This window comes from Drosophila kikkawai, chromosome 3R (genome assembly GCF_030179895.1).
Source record: "Drosophila kikkawai strain 14028-0561.14 chromosome 3R, DkikHiC1v2, whole genome shotgun sequence".
Taxonomy (NCBI): Eukaryota; Metazoa; Arthropoda; class Insecta; order Diptera; family Drosophilidae; genus Drosophila; species Drosophila kikkawai.
In genome coordinates this window covers 20,832,714-20,852,732 of record NC_091731.1, presented here as the reverse complement: position 1 = coordinate 20,852,732, position 20,019 = coordinate 20,832,714, and the positions used below count along the sequence as shown (strand labels likewise).

The following is a 20,019-nucleotide window of genomic DNA, read 5'->3' as shown; positions in this document are numbered from 1 at the left end:
GATCTTCCTAAGTTTTCTCTTATAATGAAATTATCGCCGCATCTCATTGTTTGTTGTTTGCCTTCCATTGCCGGTGTCTCTATGTTGCCGGTGCTGGTAAAAATTATTTATTTAGTTCTCGTTTTCACATTAAACGTTGTCACACTAAACTCAATTGCCAAGGCAGATGCAGATGAAGATGCTGATGCCGATGCCGATGCTAGTGCCGATGCAGCTGCCCAGATGTATATCTCGGGGTTGATAACACGCCAGAAGCAGCCGTACTTTAAGTGGGTTTGTGGCTCAGGCCCGAACCATTGTTGTTTGCTTGCCAGGAAAATATTTAACTAATTTGCATTTGTTTGCCTTACAGATCCAACACACACGGACCGGCACTAGACCCGATCCCAGAGGATTGTCGCTCGATTACACCGAAGTGGAAGAGCACGAGAGCAAACAGTTAAGGTATGTGCCAAATCAAATATGGGAAGAGGTTATGTCAAGTTCACGGGGTCATGGCACAGAATCGACAGAAAACGTAACAAAGGAATGAGAATTCTAGTAAATTCAACAAAATTTGAATACGTGAGAAATTTTTAGAACAGAATCTAAAGGTTTCTAGGGAATGCCTTGGAAAAAGGCACCCCCTACAAAGGTGTAACATTGACTAAGTTGATTAAGAGGAAACAAGGTGTGAAAATAATTAATATTAATTATGAAAGAGGGAAAAATTTTCATCTTATAAAATCCAGAGTTATTCTTAAGACAAAGTTCTATAACAAAATAATAAAAAACACCTCTATATGCCTAAGGCAAATTCTCTAGATTTTATGGCTTAGATCACAACCTGTTGCCTAACAGGAAATTGCATTTCGAAAAGCCTCTGTAAAAAATGCCAGAATATTTAGTAACCAAGTAAAAAACACCAGCGGAAGCCAAGTGTTACTTTTACAACAGGAAATATTTAAATATTCATTAAAATGAAGTGAAAACGATGAAACAGAACCATAAAAACCTCACTATAGAGTAGAAAAAAACCTGCCAACGAGGAACTGCATAAAAAAATCTAAATTTTCTGGTGATCTTAGACGGTCATAAAATAAGAGAGGTTGTAATAAAATAGTTAGACTACAAAAAAAATCCCAGAAAAGGGAGCCCAGGCTGTGATAGATCAAGATTTTCTAGCAATTAGTGGCTAGGTTCTCAAAACTTTAAGCCGCATAATGTTTTACAGCGAAGACAAAGTCAACAAAGAGAAATTCGTTTAGGCTGAATTCGTACAGGAAGTGAGCAGCAGAGATGCTGCCTTGTTGCTGCTGCTGCAATGTTGCAGTTGCAGTTGCAGTCGCTGCATTCCAGTGCATATCATCGACCCAGTTTCGGGGGCCCCCGCTAACTAGGCTGATGTTTGGCTAAATAGCAAATAATTTGGCGTGGGCTGAGCCGAAGATGCGGTGCGGTGTGTGTGTATCTTTCACCTGACTGACGTGCAGACACTGCATAAATTAGCTGTCTATATAAAGCATTAAGATCTGGTATAAGAATCAGGCAAGGCATAATTGTGCAATGAATATTGTTAGCCAAGAACAGAGGGAGCACAGCACAGAGAACCCACTCGACTGCCTGGCAGTTGCATGTGGCCCGAGAGCCGTTGGCCTGTTCCACTTTTCCAAGGCATCGGCAGCGGTTAGCTTTTCTCGGTGGCAGCATTTTCGCGTTGCCTATCGGCAGATACAATTGCAAGGCGGCTTAAACTGCACGCAGAGGACGGAGGCCAGTGTCTTTAATATTTATTGCGTTTTAAAGACGCATTCAGCATGGAAGCCGCATCGCCACATTGCCAACTTTGCCAACTTTGCCACAAATGGCAACTTTGGCCGGCCATAAATCCAGCGAGTTCAAATTATATAATGTGACTTGTTCTATATATAAACGCGGCTCTATATATATTGGCCAATTGGGCTAGTGACTCTCTTTTTGGTGGTTATTTATGGGTCCATAGTCTCCATTGCCGCCGGTTTCCTTTCCTTCTTGTGGCAAAGACTACAAGGATTTCTCTTCCTCTGGCAAATGGCAGCGGCAAACACCTGAACCGGAAGTCCAACTGATGCTGAGATATTGATTCTGATTGCCTGCCGGCTGCGAGGCATCAGCGGCCATCGAATGTGTGTAATGATGGTTAATAAATCAAACAGAGAGAATTACCAGGAATTTTCCAGCAGACAGTGTCGGCAGCGTTTGTCTGCCAGATTCCTGAGCCGAGCTGAGCTTCAGTCTTTGACTTTTTGCTGCCTTCCTGTGTCTTGGCCAATTCCAGTGGATGCCAACAAATTAGCGCAGCGTCGGCAAGCGAAATCATAAGGCAGGTAGCCCCGACCAGTCATTCAGTCAGTCAGTCTATCAATCAGTCAATCCATCTGGCAAACAAACAAATCCCATTCCCATTCCCCTTCCCCTTCCAAACTCGAAACTAAAATTGTTGTGCTTCTGTTTGCTTAGGCCAGTGTTTGAGCAACAACAAACTTGTTTGTTTCTTCGATGTTTGTTTGTTTGTTGTCTTAGCTGCCGTAAGCCGCTTTTAACCCCTTGAGTGCCACATATTTAAGTGCCTGCCATTCATCCTTTGGTCCGCCTGTAGCCGTACCTGTTGTGCACACACACACACACACGGCTTGTTGACAAATGACCGAATGGAAAGGTATTTTAATCTTGACAAAAGGAATGGAACACTATGCTCAAGAAATATGATTGCCAGTTGGGGAGAGCTAAGTATATATGGCTTTATAAGTTTAGTATTTGGCACAAAGTGTCAAGGATGTGGCTCTTAAGATAAAGCCAAAAGTTGCAATGTTTAATTAATGTGTAATAACTAAAAACGTTTCATAAAGAAGTCATTGAAATGAAACACCTTTCATAATATTTATCGAGAAACACTTAACCGCCTTCGGTGGCTCATCAATTGTGTTATCCTTAATGGGTTAATTGAATTTGTCGCCGTGCATTTAAATTGCACATTCTGTGTGTGTGCATCTTTCGGGCCGAAATGCCGCCGAGCTGCTCCCAAATGGGTTAATGGCACATTCTAGACTCCACAGATACGGATAGCCGGGGCGCGAGATCTTGGCCAAGAAGCTATCCGGGCATAGATATTTAGATGGCAGCCGTTTTCCAGCAGCCTGCCAGACTGGCAAGCTGGCAGACTGGCAACAATGTGAACGCAAATTGGCTTAAATGCAAAAAGCGTCGACAATTAGCCGCGCAGTCGGTGGCTCACTGCCTCTGTAGTGGGTGGTGGTGGGTTGGTGGTGCTAGTGGTGCTAGTGGTGCTGCTGGCATATACAGTTTACAGTTAGTTTGCGCGCCATGTTGACAGTTACGTGCGCCGACAGCTTCCACCTGCCACCAGCAGCAGCAGCAGCAGCAGCGAACAAATGTTGCATAAATTAGCCAGCAAAACTGGAGCGGCCAATTCACATGACGATGAGGAGGATGATGATGATGTTGCCACCATTCACAGCCTTTTGTACTTGCGTAATGCATTTTCACGCAATTTATAACCGTTTTTCCGCGAACTAGGTCAGCAACAGGTGGCTTTGGGCCTCACAATGCGCGCCTCGAAAATTCCTTCCATTTTCCATTCGCAATTTGCATTTGATTGAGTCGTAAATCTGCAACGCACACATGACCAGGTGGGTGGTGTTCTTCGGGGGATTCGGAACAGTTAGCTGGGCATAAATCATGCGACTGTGGGAGGCGAGGCCACCAAGAAGACAGAAGACCGAAGACCGCCGACCGCCGACCTGATTTCCAGGTCCAGTTTTCTGTTTTCCAGCTTTACGATGATGATGATGCGACTTTGGCGTGCGCTTTTCAATTTGTTTAGATTTTTTTACGGCCTGTTTTTCCTAGTGCGGCGGCAGCCGTTTCCTTTTTCGGGCCTTAGCTTTTTGGCTTTGTCGGGATTTATGTTTGGCTGTCAGTGGTTTTCGACCCGCTTGGCTCTTTATGAATCTTTACTTTTACTCGCCTCCAAGAAAGAATTTCCCGAGGAGAAAAGTTTAGAAGAGACACGTGCCGGCAAACCATTAGATTTTGAAAAAGCTACGCTTTTTGTGCCTTTTTGTTGTTTCTTGTTCTTTTTTTTTATATTTTCGCCTAGCAGTTTCCATTTAATTTACGTCTGGCCTGGCTTTCTTTCACTTCTGTGCTTCTTTGAGCCAGTTTGCTAGAATTTCTAATAGCCGGCCGCCAGAGCAACTAGCATTCATTATTGTTTGCTTTTAAATGCTTTTTTATTGACTCGAATTAGCGAGTGAGCGAGCGAGCGGCGTTCAAGTAGAATTTGATGCCATCGGACAATGGAGCGGCCACAAGTAGACCCAATGCCAGGAAAGTAGCCACCGGCTCTGCTCCGATTCGGAATTTGAAGTCAAAGAATGGAATGGCCCGAATGTGGGCTGCTAGAAAGCGAAATGTCCCCATCCGCACGTCCCAAAGAACTCTCTACTATGCCGTCCCTTCGCTTGGATTCTCCAGCTCTCCATTCTCCGATTCTCCAGTTCTTGGGGCCATAAAGTTCTGTTTGTCACGTAGCTGAAATAAAATGTGTGCGTTTTTATGAGGCGATTAGTGGGGCCCGCTATATGGGGCCTACAGCATATCAACGGCAGACAAAAAGTGAAAAGAATGTCAAGTGTTAATTGCCTGGCTTATGACCATATAGTGTCTTGGCAGCCTGTCAGTGTCGCCTGCTCTCTGACGAAGATTAAGTTGTAGCTGGAGACGTTTGTCTTGGCTTTATGGCTTTCTTTGGGGTTAACCATTAATATGAAGCATAAACGAACTCGAACTTTATGTCTAAATTGGGTTTGTAGTATATGTAGCAGTTTTAATCAAAGCTCACTAATCAAAATCTGCATTCTCTGCTTGGCATCAGAATGTTACCCGTAGATTTGCTACGTTTTTTCCCCAATGTCAGCCGTCGCTCTTCGGGGCCTTATCAAGTGCATTTATCGAAAGACTTTGGCAGCGAACTTGCTCTTGCCGCTTGAACATTTTTGTGATAGTTGTGCGAGCATTCTGAATGACATTATCTATAAACTAAACAACGCAATTTGCATTGCTAAATGGCTGGCTATACTGCCTTAGTATAGGATATACTATATCCCGGGATACAGAGAAACACGCCCCGCATGGGGCAGCATAACTGAAATTCCTTTGCATGTCATGAGCATTTGTGCGGGACTCCGTTACTCTGAATGTTAGATGTTAGATGGAGTTCGCTTTGCTTTTCTTGTTGTGACTGTTGCAGCCGCGGCCATGTATTTATGCGCTCTAAACATTGTTAGTTATGCAACAGCGGCAACCAGTCCTCCACTTATGCAGCATGACAACAGCCACAAAGAAGACAGCCACGACAACATCAGCAGCAGCAGCAGCAGCAACAACAACGACAATCATTGGCGAGCATCGATGATGGCAAGGCCTACATTTCAATGTCAGGCTGCTGCCAACTGCCCAGCGCTACCAATCAAGTTGTTAACTATGCAAAAGCCGTAAATTGCGAAGCGGACAAAGCATCAGCACAGCTCCGCACTCCACAGGCCACAATTGTTATGAACTGAACTTTAAATAACAATCAGCCAAGTGCCGTTAAATGAATGCGACATTGTTCAGCCGAGGAACTTTAACTCGAGCTCCAGTCCAGCTCCAGCTCTGACTCCACCTCCAAGTGCAGCTCCAAGCTGAGCAATATTAATTTGCAGCCGCAAGTTAAGGCTAAAATATTTGCATAATAAACGCCAACGCCTTGGCCCCCAAAAACTCGGGGCGACGAAGCGTATCTCTGGATGACTTCTCGGTAAATCTTGGGTAACCGCGGTGCACAGAAAAAAATAAAAGAAATTTGCGACTAGAAATCCCTTCATCATTAAACCTAACTTAAAACTAAGAGGGATTTTAAATTACTTTAAAATATATTTTCCGTAATGTGTTCAAAGATTTCTTGAAGGTTTTGTAAGAAAGATAATAAGAGAGAATTATGTTTTAAAATTGTTGTCATTACAATAATCTAAAGTAAACATTTATCTTTCACAAATCACTCTAACTGAAAGCTTAAATTCCTCACCACCCTGTCAAAAGTTCAATGTAGTTTGAACTCTATTTATTTGATTCAAAAAACATTAGTTTTTATGTTCGCATTTTCTGAGAGTGTGCCCATCGGCTAAAGCGCATTCTCATCGTCATCCCATTCTGATTCTCATTTTCATTGCCGGCTATAAGTTAGAAGAACTCAGCAACGGCGGCGGCAATGGTGGTGCTGAGCAACTGCAGTCGCTCACCTCGTACATTTCCGAAAAGTAATGGCCCGGCCAACAGTGATAATTTATCACTGGCCAGCAGCCGGACACGCCGGACATGCGCTAAACCTCAACGGTACTTGCAACACAATGCCTGCCTGGTTGCCTGCCTCCAAAGACTTGGACTCTGGCTCGGAGTGGAGTGCAGTGCAGTGGAGTCTTGGAGCCATTGTGCACCGGTCTCAATTTGTGCGCCCGGCCAGCACAATCAAATTGATATTTGCTGCTATATTTAGTTTATGATAATGCCGCCGAGTCCGAGTGCTGCTGCCGCTAATATGCTGCTTCCTCCTTTGCCGGCCGCCAAGCCAAGCACTCATTTCTCAGCCGCCGCGCTCCACAAAAGCCAAGCCATATTTATTATGCATGCTCCGGCTCCGGAGCAATGCTCATTCACCAGGAGGAGACCTCAACCAGAGGCAGGTTGTGCTCCTTTGGCTGAGAAAGTGTTTTTTTTAGTTGGCTCGATTTTTATGGCTGCAAAGTCAATTAGCATTTGGCATTTAGTTGGCATAAATTCAAATCGAACGAACCGAAATATTATTCCTTTCTGCCTGGGAACCTGCATACGAAACTAGAGAAATTTCTCATTGAATATATTGAAAGTCAGGCTTCGGCTTCGGCTGTGTTCTGACCTTTCAGAAGGCCTGCGAGACCGCAAGCAAATCGAATTCAATGTAAACGTTTTCAATTTGATTTTCATCGGCAAATGAGTTCATTTGAAAGCCGGCAAAGAGATCTTTTGTGTTATTTTCATTTCTCGGCAGCATCAGCAGAGGCGAAAAGCTATTAGCAAATTGTAATGGAAACTCGGCAGGCCGCAATCAGAGCTCCGCGTATGTATGGTTACAGTCTTTTGTTTATGATCCAGACATTAACGAGGAGGATGAATTGGCCGTGGCATATACAAGGAAGCAGCTGCGAATGGCCCGATCTCACCTAATAACTAACCAAATTGTATGTATCTCTCCGCTCTACGCTCTCCGCCAGTGGATCCAACAATCCGATTGGAATCGCCGAGTAGTTTACATGATTGATAGATGGAAAAACCGCTGCCAGCGCTCGGCGGTGGCTTGTTAACGTTCAATTAGTGAAATTGATAGACATATCTAACCCCGGCGAGGGAAAAGCATCAACCGAAACGCGGAATCAAAAGTCATGGAAGGCAGCAGAACGTTTTGGCCGGCCACAGAAATTATACCAGCCGGGTTAATTAAAATGTAGCTCTTCCCTCGGTTACGCTCACATGGAAATTCTAAGTGGAAATTCTGTTGGAACCGCAGAACATTCCCTAGTCTGTCTTTCAAAATTTTTGTTTTTTTTTTTTTGCTTGTGGATTCCTCCCAAAACTCTAACCGCATGCCACACACACGCACATTTACCGTTCTTTCCTCTTGGGCCATTCCTCTTAGCCGTCTTTTCTGTCCACTTTGGTCAATGGCTCATTACATTTGTGGGTTAGCAGGTGAAACTGAACCGAATCGAAAGAAAAACAGACAGAAAAACCAGGGGAAAAACTAGGGAGGGTCCCGAAAGAAAGATAAGAATGAAGCTGAAACAAAAGGCCGAAAAATCTATGCATAGTCGATGCCTTGGCCCGAGGTCTCTCTTTCTGGCTTATTAAAAGCGCGTTGCGTTTGCCGTCGAGGCCTATTATTAGCATAAATTCATTCATACAACTAATTGCAAGTGGAAGTGAGCGTTCCGTAATGAGTTCGCCTCCCGTTCGCCGGGTCTGCATCTTGGACTGCGACTCCCCTTCCTCCCAGCTCTTGGTTGGTCTCCATCCTCGCATTGCCGTTCAATCGAGCAGAAGAATGGTGCTCGCAGTCGGGTTGATCGAGGGGAGGGAGGGCTGCACATATTGTTTTTAGTGCAGTGTATCTTAAGGGGGGATATACATGTAAGCGGTCAAAATTTGGCCATTTTTCGTGAATTTTTTTTATAAGAAATAGTCATGCAATCGTCGTGAAACTTTGGATATAGTTAAAAGTAGAATCAGAGATGTTAAAAAAATTTAGTTATAAACAATATTTTACAAAATGGCGGACTTATGGAACATATGCCGTAGCGCCACGAGCTTTGAGTTGTTGTGCTATGGACACGATAGAGCTCGTAATTCCTGTCCGAAATCCGTAAACTACATTTTTTTGTATTCATTATACCTTTATCTTCTATTTGAACCTAAAAAACCAAAAAGAAATCAAGACAAAAAAAATACATTTTGATTTGAAGGAAAAAATGCCATTTTCAGGCGATCAGTTTTCACTTCCCACCCTCTTAAAAAATAGTAATACTCAGTTTTATAACAACCATGTAGGTTCAAATAGAAGATAATTTCATGCTGATCATAATAATTTTTGATTCACTCCGATATGTTACGTAGTTTTTTGTGAATCGTGTCCATAGCATAGGTAGAAATGCAAAAATTAGAAGCTGAGAAAAAGACGTTTAAAGTTTTTGATGCGCCCACGTTAACACTTGTGAACCTTGCGTGCATACTTGATTTGAGGCACTTAGAGTTGGAATTCGATAATGAAACTTACACACTATATTCTTTAAATAATAAACTATTTTTTAAACCACCAAAAAAATTTGCCCAAAAAATTTTGGTTTACATGTATATCCCCCCTTAAAGCATGTTATTAACATTAACGGTTCTTTCTCTCCTCTTGTTTGGCTTTCATAATTTATGTGTGAGCCAGCCGTTGCAGCAGCTGCGGCAGAGGTGTGGGCGTGGCGCTGGTTTTGCATGCAACCCGAGGCCGCCTGGAGCCTCTTCCTCCTCCACCTCCTTCTCCTCCTGCGGCTCATAATTAATTATGTAACTAACGAAACATTAAACAAGTGCCCATCTTACAACAAACCAAAAAAAAAAAAAAAAGTATAAAAAACTGAACTCACTGCCAGCGCAAAAATCTTTTCTCACGCAGCCGCTTATTAACCGCTAAATCTTCTTCGTTGTCTCTCGGGCAAAATAATGAGCCACACTTTAGATTATCTCACAGGTGGTTCAGCTCAGCGCGAATCCCAGGAGAGCGTTTTTTTTTTATTTTCTCTCGCCGCCTCTTTATTGTCGAGCAGTGAAACTCACTTTTTTACGCCTTTGCCGGGCATCGACAGCCGAAACGCATAAAAATATTTAACAACATGAAAATGTGTTTGTTTTTCTTTTGTCTATTATTTTTTTTTTATGAACGCCTGAATTCACTTTCTCGCTGGAACGGGGAAATGACCAGTTATTCGCGAAATAAAAAAGCAGAGAAAATAGTGTTTAGATCCGAGATTCGTCAGCTGTAAAGTGTTAATTGTTTCGCGCATCTTGAGGTTAGATTGCATAATTGGATTAGCAAATTGTTATGACAGAGGCAACAAACCATGAAGAAGACGGGTTTGTTTTAGGAAAGAGTCATTGACTTTGTTCAAGACAAAAACTAACTTTTAGGATTCCTAGTATAGCAAGTAAGCAGAGCCATAAAGTTAAGGATCTACCAGGGGCATTAAAAGATGCTCTTCAAATTCCAAGCTTAGCTAACTTCCGGTGAAAGAATTATAGACAGGAACTTCCCCAACTTTGCCTGTAATTTATTATGCCTTAAAGCAAGTCAGAGATCAAAAATTAATAGTAGTAATAATATTAATAATCTCAGCCACCTTGAGGCACCTACATCTATGTACACATGTACCTTGGTTATCTGGAACATAACCCGCCTGCACTTACTAGGTGAAATCTAGGCCCATGGGGTCTTCTCGGGGTCCCAGTTGGGTTTTCTCCCAGCATGGTGCCACCTACACCCAGTCCCAGTCGCATCCCGACTCTCTCCTCCTGCTTCTCCTAAATATTTCCCAGGCGGCGGCGTTTTTCACACATAAAACTTCGCCCCACTGAGGTCTCCCGGTAATGTTTTTGTTCTGATTGTGGCTGCAGCAGCAACTGTTTCTGTTTCTGTCGAGGCTGCCGTCTTATGCACAATAGAAAAAGGCCGGATAGCTGAGAGCTGTAAGCTGTAAGCGCGCTGTAGGTTTAATTAAACGCTGAAACACACGGCGAACAAGCCAGGCAATTAAAGCTCGAACATAGCCAGACCGGAGGCGAGGGTCGGAGATCGGAGAAGACACAGAGTTCCGTTCCGTTTCCATTCCTGGCAGTGCAAAGCCCCCGTGGAGCGTCGGCCTACGAAGAACGGCTAGCACACTAAACCAATAAAATGCACACCAGGAATTACATAAATTACGCGTAATGTGAAATTAGTTGCCTAATTAACATTTAGCCTCTCCCAAGCCCCACTCTAACCACACTGGATATCAAATTCAATTGCAGACAAAATGTTTCTACGCCGCTGCACCTTTCTGCTGCTGCTCTGTCTAATTGCGAGTGACGCCGCCAGCGCCGCACGCAAAACAAAACGTCCTGTCAAGCCGGTCAAGCAGACCGTTCCGCGCAACAATATGACGCCCTCGCCGCTGGCAGCCGCATCGGGCAACAATGGCAGCTCCACGACCGCCAGCAGCAGCACCACCACCACCTCTACTACCACCACGACGGACGGAAGCAGCGACCAAGCGGCAGAGGCAGCCACCATTGGAGCAGGATCTCCTGCGGCAGCTGGAGCCGGCTCTGCTGAGCTGCCCAAGCCCCTGGCCACGCCCATTGAGTCGCAGCCAGAGGCCAAGACGGACAAGGCCCCGGCCGTCCTGCAGGAGGAGGAGTGCGATCCAGATATGATTGGCTTTGAGATCATTACCGGGTGAGTTAAGACAAAGTTGATAGAAAAGCGAAGACTTGTTATTAGATGTAAGCCGGCCAGCTTCACTTAATTAATTATCAGCTGATAGATCAAGGAAATAATGTGAGAGATGTACTTAAAAAAGTATTATTAAAGAAATATTAAGGCAGGGATCAGGGATAATAATAGAGAAGGATTTGCAATTATTTAAAGCTCTATAAAGTCACTATAAATTATCTGAGAACCATATCAATATTACCTTTTTTTAAGCCATTTAACTTAATAAATTCTATTTATATTAATATACCTTATTAAAATTAAATTATCTATCTTAAATCGACTTTTCTTTCCTGTGCCTTAAAATTGCATAACTAATTGAACTCCCCTTCCGAAAAGTACCTATTCATAAACGTCACAAAACAATGAAAAATTCCCCCAGCACAGCAGCAGCTTACGCAACCACCGGCATTATAGAAACTTGATTACATTTTTATATAGCCACTTGTTATTTTCACTTTTGCTTTTCTTCTAAAATTTGAATTTTTGTGAGAGACAAGACAATGGGCCGGCAAAGGGTTCATATACATTTTCAATGAAATGCAGCTGACATTTGGGCCAATTAACATTTCCATAAGAAGAGAAGAGAAGAGTAGATAACGGTGAAGTGGCGGCGGCAGGTGGGAAGCCAGAAATGGAGCCAGCTCCATAGACCGCTGCTAACTGGCATATGCAAATGTGTGGCGGCCGTAGGAGTGACACTCTTTGGTTAAAACGTGACTAATCCCAGCCAAGACTTGTTTCCCCCAGAGATGTCATCGTCCGCCGCAAGTTCGTTGCCTGAGTCTTTTGTTTGGTCTTCCGAAAAAATCATAATAAAGCCATAGCTAGAAGTATATATATTCAAGCTATCACTTTCGATTTCATCTGCTCATTGACTGAGTTTAGAAATATATTAGTGGGGTTCACACAGGTCATAAATCATGCGGGATACCGATATCGCTTTGACCCCGATCTCATTTATAAATCATCTTTCTTCACTTTCAGCTACGTGCTGTCGGCCCCCTCGAAAATGCTGGACACCTTGCCCGGGACCCTGATGCTCACCGACTGCCTGGAGGCCTGCCAGAGCAACGAGTCCTGCAGCGCTGTCAACTACGAAACCGGCTTGTGTGTGCTTTTTAAGACGACCGCCGATAAATTGCCAGGTGAGTTAGAAAGTGTGAGAATCTGAAACGGCTAAGGCGACAGCGACAACGAGAGCGCTGTTTTTTCTGCTTCTTTTTTGTGCCAAAGAAAGCTCAATAATTCAGCTCAGCCCGGTCGTTCATTCATTCATTTTCTCAATTACTGAGTTCTAGTTCATGCAGGTTGCGTGCACTCAAAGAAAAGAGTGAGAACGAATGAATACTAAGAGTAAATTTGATATTTTTAAAGCCTTTTTCTTGATAACAAATTTTAGAAATATTTCTTGAATTTATAATATAATTAGAAGCACCTTAACCTTCGAAATATATCTATATTTCTTGGAATTTTCCTTCAGTGTGCCTGGCGGCTGTCGTGGTCCAGGGGCATAAATCACCCGCTTGTCCCACGGTGGCCACGAAAAAAGGCTAAAATAAATTGAAGACAAAAAAAAAGCGCCTGCCTGCACACGCCTTTTGCTTTTACGCATGATTTGGTGGCTGCCTGGCCGGCTGCCAAGGCAAAGTCGTCGCTTTTGGCCCGGCAAACTAGATTTTGCCTTGGATTCTGCAAACAGCAAACTGGCTTTTGGCATTGGCGGCACTGGCAGTAACGCATAATTTCTGCCGCACCAGCAGCGGCAGCAGCAGCCTTCCTTCCCAGGCCGAATCTCGAATGTCGATGCAGTTGTCGTTGCGTTGCTGCTGCTGATTCAGTTCCAGCTTTTCAGCGTTTCTCAACGCCTGTTACTTTGCAGTGAAGGGGCGTGTGCGTAAAACGCATAAAACGCGCAATTCACGCACAGCGTACGCACAGCACCGTTGTGATTCCAGCTTTTCCCGATGAGGTTTTTTTTATTATTCTTCTATTTTTTTTCTACAATTTCAGGTTCACTTTCGCGCTCGCAGTTTCCGGTTTTCACCATCTACGCACAGAAATCGTGTTTGGGCGTACGTCCTTGCTCCAAGGCCTGGTGCATCGATCGCGTTCAAGGTTACCGCCTGCCGGAGCACGTCAAATCTAGTCAGACGGTTCTGTCGCGCCGCGACTGCCTGGAGCTGTGCCTAGGCGAGTCCGAATTCACATGCCGGTGAGTAAAGGTGTCCACTAGGTGTTAGGTAATGCAGGTTAGAGCCCTAAAAGGGTATGCCGCTGGTAGGGCAAACATGTAGCGACAATAGAATATCCTTGCTTAAAGTTCTCAGCTTAAGATTGTGGTGAATCCATATCCAGGAACATAATTTATTGAGCTCTAAGTATGAAAGCTAGAATCCATATCCTTTCCATATATTTAATAAAATAGTAGACAAACTTATTGACTTCCTCTTAAATTACTACATTTTTAAAAACCCTTATCTAATACCCTATGATTTCGAGCGGCTTCACTTGCTCTTGGCCTCGTTTTACACTTGCAACTCCTTCCTAATCTCTACGTATCGCTTGCTCTCTTCCACTACCACTTCTTCCTTTACTCTTCCGCCCTTCCGAACCGCTCAATACTCTTAACTCGACCAGCTCGGCCAACTACTACCGCCACTCTGGTCTGTGCGAGCTCTCCGACATGGATCGCATTACCCTCTCCGCTGGAGGCAGCGTGGAGCCCTATGACGGAGCCGATTACCTGGAGAACAATTGTGCCGAAGAGCCGAGCAAGCTGTGCGAGTTTAAGCGCATCTCCGGCAAGATCCTGAAGACGGTGGACTCGGTTTACCAGGACATTAACACCATTGACGAGTGCCGCGATCTCTGCCTGAACTCTCCCTACAGGTAAGGTTCTTTGTAATGCCTCTTTACCGATAGCCACTTAACTGTAATCCCGGATAGATGCCACTCTTACGACTACAATGACACCGGAGACATGGTTTGCCGCCTGTCGCATCACAGCCGCGCCACCCTCACCGACGTGATGGATCCCTACCTGGAGGTGCCCGAGGCGGCCACCTACGAACTCTCGGCCTGCTATAACGTCTCGATCGAGTGCCGCTCCGGCGAGATGATCACCAAGATCCGCACCTCAAAGCTTTTTGATGGCAAGGTCTACGCCAAGGGAGCCCCCAAATCCTGCGCCGTGAATGTGAACAACTCGCTGGAGTTTGACTTCCGCATGGGCTACAACGACCTCGAGTGCAATGTCCGCCAGAGCGCCTACGGCAGGTACATGAACGACATTGTGATCCAGCATCATGACATGATCGTCACATCCTCGGATCTGGGATTAGCTGTTTCCTGCCAGTACGACCTGACCAACAAGACGGTGCTTAACGACGTGGACCTGGGAGTAACCGGCGAGATTGAGTCGTCTCTGAGCGAGGAGATCACCATCGATTCGCCCAATGTGATCATGAAGATCACCTCGCGGGACGGCAGTGACATGAAGCGCATCGCCGAGGTCGGTGATCCGCTGGCCCTGCGCTTCGAGATCGTTGAGCCGAACAGCCCCTACGAGATCTTTGTGCGGGAGCTGGTGGCCATGGACGGCTCGGACAGTGCCGAGATAACGCTGATCGATGCTAATGGCTGCCCCACCGACCAATACATCATGGGTAACATCCAGAAGCTGGCGCACAACCGCAAGGTGCTGCTCTCGCAGTTCGACGCCTTCAAGTTCCCCTCCAGCGAGGTGGTTCAGTTCCGCGCCCTCGTCACGCCCTGCATCCCGCGCTGCGAGCCCGTCATTTGCGATAGCGAGGATGGCGCCAGCGGTGAGCTCAAGTCTTTGGTCTCCTATGGCCGCAAGAAGCGATCGGTGCTCAATGGAACCGACGGTGGTAAGTACCGATCTCCAGCTGGATGTTATTCAACCAACTAACGAACCTTTCGTTCGTACTTATTGCAGCCGAGTTCATGGTCAGCACACGCCAGCGACGGGATGTGGGCCCTGCGGATGATAACATACTGCTCATGCAGTCCATACAAATCACAGACAAGTTCGGCTTCCAGCCGGAGGACGGCACCACCAATGGCAGCGGCAATGACAGCGGCAGCGGATCGGGTCCACACGAGAAGGCCTATGCGGGCGTTGCCCAGGACAAGCTCACTTGCCTTAATGGCTATGGTAAGTTTTCGAACGAACTCCCTGTGAAAATGCCCAATCAAGCGCAAATCAAAGGCAGCTTGATTTGCATAGACAAGCGCTGTAGCTGGAGCAGGAGCAGGAGCAGGACGACATCGTGGTCGTCGTGAGCCGCTCAGCTTGTTCCTGGCCTCGCTAATTTTGATAATGAATCAATTTTTCATCATTGCCGGCTGCTGGCTCCCCTGCATGGGCCTTAAATTAGGTTCTTCTGGCTTTTCCGGCCAGAACGTGTTCTGTGACTGCATTAAACAAGTTATGATGCTGGCCCCGGTGTCTCTGCTGGCTCACGACCAGGTCACTAGTTCAGCAGCTGTGGCTCCACTGGCAGCAGGATTCTGCACGCCTCATTTTCGTGCGGCGCGAAAAACTTTTTGCACAGTTGGCCTGCTGGGTTTTCCGGCTCCCGGAGACTGGAGACCACCATCTCCCATGTGTCATTCCTTTGTGGAGCAATTGCCACGCCGCATCAGAGCGAATGCGATGCGGCGTTGAAGCGTTAAATTGACAGCTCGTTAGACAGCAGCAGCAGCAGCAGGTCCAGCCTCAGCTCCAGCTTCAACTTGAGATTCAGTTCCAGTCTCGGGCTCCGTTGGACCACCGCCAGCATACATTTTTGTGGTAATTACGCGCCGCATCAGCTGCAGACCGAACTGAAGCTCATTGCCTACAATTAGAGCAACGGTTTCTGCTTGTGCTTAAGCTCATTTGCCACACACATTGTTGCAAGCTGAGCAACTGAGCACCTGACCAGGTGAGCTTTGATGCGTGCGCCAGAGCATTCTCGGCCTTGTCTTCGGCATGCAGAACAGCAATTTAACGTCTTCTGGCGGCGAGTTGACTCAACACCCTGTAATTTGTCAATGCTTATGAGCATTTTTCATTCCTCGCCGATATTTATTTAGAAATGAATCTCTCTCCCATTACGGCAAACACTTTAATGGCCACTTTATGGGCTGATTTCATGCTTGATTTCTGGTATTATTTTCATAAGAATCACAGGGAAGTCGGCTGCCTAAATGCAGTTCAGCCATTTCGCTTTCATCAACTTTGCCATTAGTCTTAAATGTTTTATTAAACGGCCGCACGATGCAATTTCTAATATTCGATTCGGTAGTTTGCTGCTAAATTATAGATAATTCTCATTTCTCTTTCCGTTTTCAACGAAAGCAAGTCTGGAAAACTAACTAAAACCAGTCTAGAGTCATTTTTCTTGAATCCAAGCTTAGTTGTTAATAAAATGGGAGTCTTTATAGACAGAGATCTCTTATTTAACTTGGTTACTACTTGTAGTTAAAGAATTCTTATTTTAAATAAGATCATAGGTCACAGATATTGACTTTATATATCGATTCAAGATGGGTTTTTACCGCGTTAAAAATATCTAATAAATACTCGGCTTGCTTTCATCATTTCTTGTAGTCCAGACTCCTTACTTAAAGTTAACTTTAGGTTGTAGCATTTGTTTAAACGTTTCTTTGGGTAATTCACTTCACTTTCGTTGTTCGCTTACTTTTCTTTTCCCTTCAGCCCCGTTAGCTTTTCTCAGCAATTTTCTTGTTACTCTTTGTTCTGGGTCGGGTTTCATCAAATTATTTACCATTTTGTGGGCGCCTCGTACGTACAGAACTCGTTTTGTTCCTCCTCTGACCGTTTACAGTAATTGTTATAATTTTGTATATTTTCGTTGTTGCCCCCTTTGTTACCTGTGTTGTTGGTCTTCAGGTAAAGCCGGAGTCAAATACATAAATAAAAGTCTCAAGTGCGTGCACTTTGTTATTGAAACTCATTCAAGTCATGACCAAGATGATGATGATGATGATGATGGAGGCGATGACGATGTTGTTGCGGCTCTTGGTTTGTTTGTTGATTTGTTTTTTCGGCTCAACTCGCCGAGCTGAGCTTACTTTTTATGGTCAACAACAGGCACAACATTGTTACGAAGTAATCTTTGATAGTCATCTGGCATGTCGTCGTTGCTGTTGCCGTTGCTGTTGCAGTTGCTGATGCTCTTAAATTCTGATTTCGTGAACTGGACAAAAAACAGCAAGAGCAGCAGCAGCAACGCATGCAACTCGACTTTGACTTTGACTTAAACTTTGGCGGCACTTTCACCCGATTTCTACCAACTGTGGCATTGGCATCGGCATTTCGAATTTCCTCCGCTTGGCCGCCACTTTCCTGGGCTTATTTATGTGGCATGTTGCACTCTTAAGAACCCAGCAGCAGCAGCAACATGCGATGTCTAGGGTATAGAAAGTGAGTCCGTGCCGAAATATGCAACTCATGCATTAAATTGTCGCTGTTTTATTTCTCATTGTTTTTGTTTATCTTGAACTTGTTGCTGTCAAAGTTGGTCACTTGGTCGGTGGACTCCAACTCCAACTCGGACTCGGACTCGTTTGCGTCTGCCTTGGGGCTATTTTTTTTCCCCTCTTTCTGTTTCAGTTCACTGCTAAGTGGGTCAAGTGGCGCCCACTTTTGTTTTCTGTGATAACCAAACCGATCTGAGGTCACTTCTGGCTCTAGTTATTCCTCTTCTGCTCCCGGACTTCCCTGTTGGCCGCTGATTGGAGCGATCTTATCGCTGGCCGGCGTTCGGTTCGTTGCCTTTCGTCGGCTCGGCGGCAACCAGTTTTCATTGAAACTCTTCGAACTAGATCGGTTACTTGAGATAATCCCCTTGATTTATGGCGATAAGAGGCCGACTTCCCTTTTCAAATTGTTCGAGTACACCGAGGGCGAAGACACCTTCTCGAATCTGGAGCAAAATTGTTGATTTGAGGCCGGGTTTAAGACCAGCTTAAAGGTTCATTAAACTGCAATTTACTTTGGTTTTCTGATTTTTCTTGAATTTAATTTCAAGCAGGTTTGAGATATCATTCTTGAGAGATTTCCCACAGTTAAGAGAGGTTTTTAAATTGAATCTAGAAATTATTTTTTATGTTCACTGATCAGGGAAGGTACTCTCTATTTCTGCCTGGAGTTTCCGGTTAAATAACTCACTTTCCACCTTGCTCTTTCTCCCTTCCAGGACTCATCATGGCCGGAGGACTCTTCCTGCTGGCCCAGCTCAGCATCTTTGGCATCTGGAAGACCGTGCAGCGTCGCACCAGCAAGGAGCGGTACCTGTACCAGCACGAGCCTACACCCACCATTACCTATGGAGCACCCACCATGCTCTATGGCCCACCGCCACCATCCTCCGCCGGCTCCTCGTCGGGAGCGTCGTACGTGGGCAGCGCCAAGGATACGCTGAGCAAGCTATACGACAGCGGCATCAACGGGCGCTACGGACAGCAGTTCTAGGGGAGATCTGATCTGGGTGGCTCTCGCACTTAGCTGGGAAACACTTAGCTGGGAACAAACGCAATATGCCTCGAAAGCTTCAAAAGATTCGATGAGACTTGAATAGAAAATATTCGCCTAGCAGCGACACACACATGAAAATCATTGGAAAACCCTAGATTAATTCCAGCCTAGGCTAAGACTTTAATTTAATTAATTTAAACGTAAAGTTTTCAACGATTTTTTTAAACCGATACGAGTATCTCTCCAGAATGCGCGCTTTTAAATGCCTTGGAAATCGGGAAAATCGAGGTTCCAGCATTTTAAATCGGCGCATTGCCCAGAAAGCAAGGAAAATTCTCCCCCCCGCTAAATTCGAGTTAGTTTAAATTCACTCTAGCGAAAAGTTAGGCTAATTATATATGTATGTTTAGTGAGAAATCTGCTTCATGTCCTTATGTCTAAGTCCAGACTCGAGCGAATTGCATTTATAACTATTACACTATTTATTATTAACTATTGAGCTGCTCTGACATTTCACCACAAAGTTTGCCAAATAATTTTGTATCAAAATGTTTTGCGCCAGGCTTCTGTGCAAGGCGGCATTTCCAAATTTTCCAACGCCCCCCAGACCCTAAACCGAAACTATTACTCTAACTATTTATTTTCTAATCGTACTTCATATTATTTATTGGCCGAAACGAGAGGCGGTGCTTATATTTTTAAGAGCTTCGACTTGTCCCCCCCTTCGGAGAGGGGGTCAGACTTAGTTAAATCTCAAGACAGGAGATGAAAATTAATAAACGAAAATTTTGATAAACGAATTGTACTGATTAAGTAAAGCAATAAACTCTACGCCTAATAATATATATTTATAAATAAATGTCTGAAAATAAGTCTATTTGCATATTTATTTTGGGAAATATCATTTATTAATGTTTGAAAAAAGTATTAGAAACCGCTGGATCATCATTAAATCTTTTCAGAAGAGAGGCTACCCAAAATCAATAAACACTTAATAGAAATAAACAAAAAAAAAAGGTTCAGCCGAATTACTAAATTAATTCACCACAGCCAAGACCCTTTCAAAATTAACATTTGACTGACAAAACTTAGGCAAGCGCTTAGCTTAAATTGAGGTTTGTCATAGAGAGGAAAACGACACCCGTAGAAATTATGATAATTTCACGGCAATTTGAGCAGACCCAGCAGGCGGTGGCATGTGGCACCTATATCCATGGAGTGGCTTTCGCGTCCGACAAAAGTGTTAATCAAATTATGGGGCGGAATAGCAAGCAGCTTAACCAGGCGTGTTACGATCTCTTTAACGCTCCAGCTACGCACGCCATTATACCCATTCCCGGGTTCCATCCATCGAAAATTCTGAGCCACTGGAGGCGGCTATTAATCA

At 44.7% G+C, this 20,019-nt stretch overlaps 1 protein-coding gene across 3 annotated transcripts; it reads left to right on the top strand.

Moving 5' to 3' along the window:
• Window positions 1-352: 352 nt before the first annotated feature.
• Window positions 353-19,463, top strand: nyo (nyobe). 3 transcript variants are annotated; one of them, XM_017168166.2, is made up of 8 exons: window positions 353-444; window positions 10,660-11,086; window positions 12,110-12,270; window positions 13,136-13,337; window positions 13,763-14,014; window positions 14,072-15,015; window positions 15,084-15,302; window positions 18,355-19,463. In XM_017168166.2, exons 2-8 carry the CDS (start codon window positions 10,665-10,667, stop codon window positions 18,627-18,629), a joined length of 2,475 nt encoding a protein of 824 aa, XP_017023655.1. In that variant the 5' UTR covers window positions 353-444; window positions 10,660-10,664; the 3' UTR covers window positions 18,630-19,463. The 3 variants fall into 3 exon arrangements, with proteins under 3 accessions (XP_017023655.1, XP_070143076.1, XP_070143077.1); XM_070286975.1 differs by lacking the exon at window positions 353-444 and adding an exon at window positions 7,075-7,174; XM_070286976.1 differs by lacking the exon at window positions 353-444 and adding an exon at window positions 7,250-7,295.
• The last annotated feature ends 556 nt before the right edge of the window (window positions 19,464-20,019 follow it).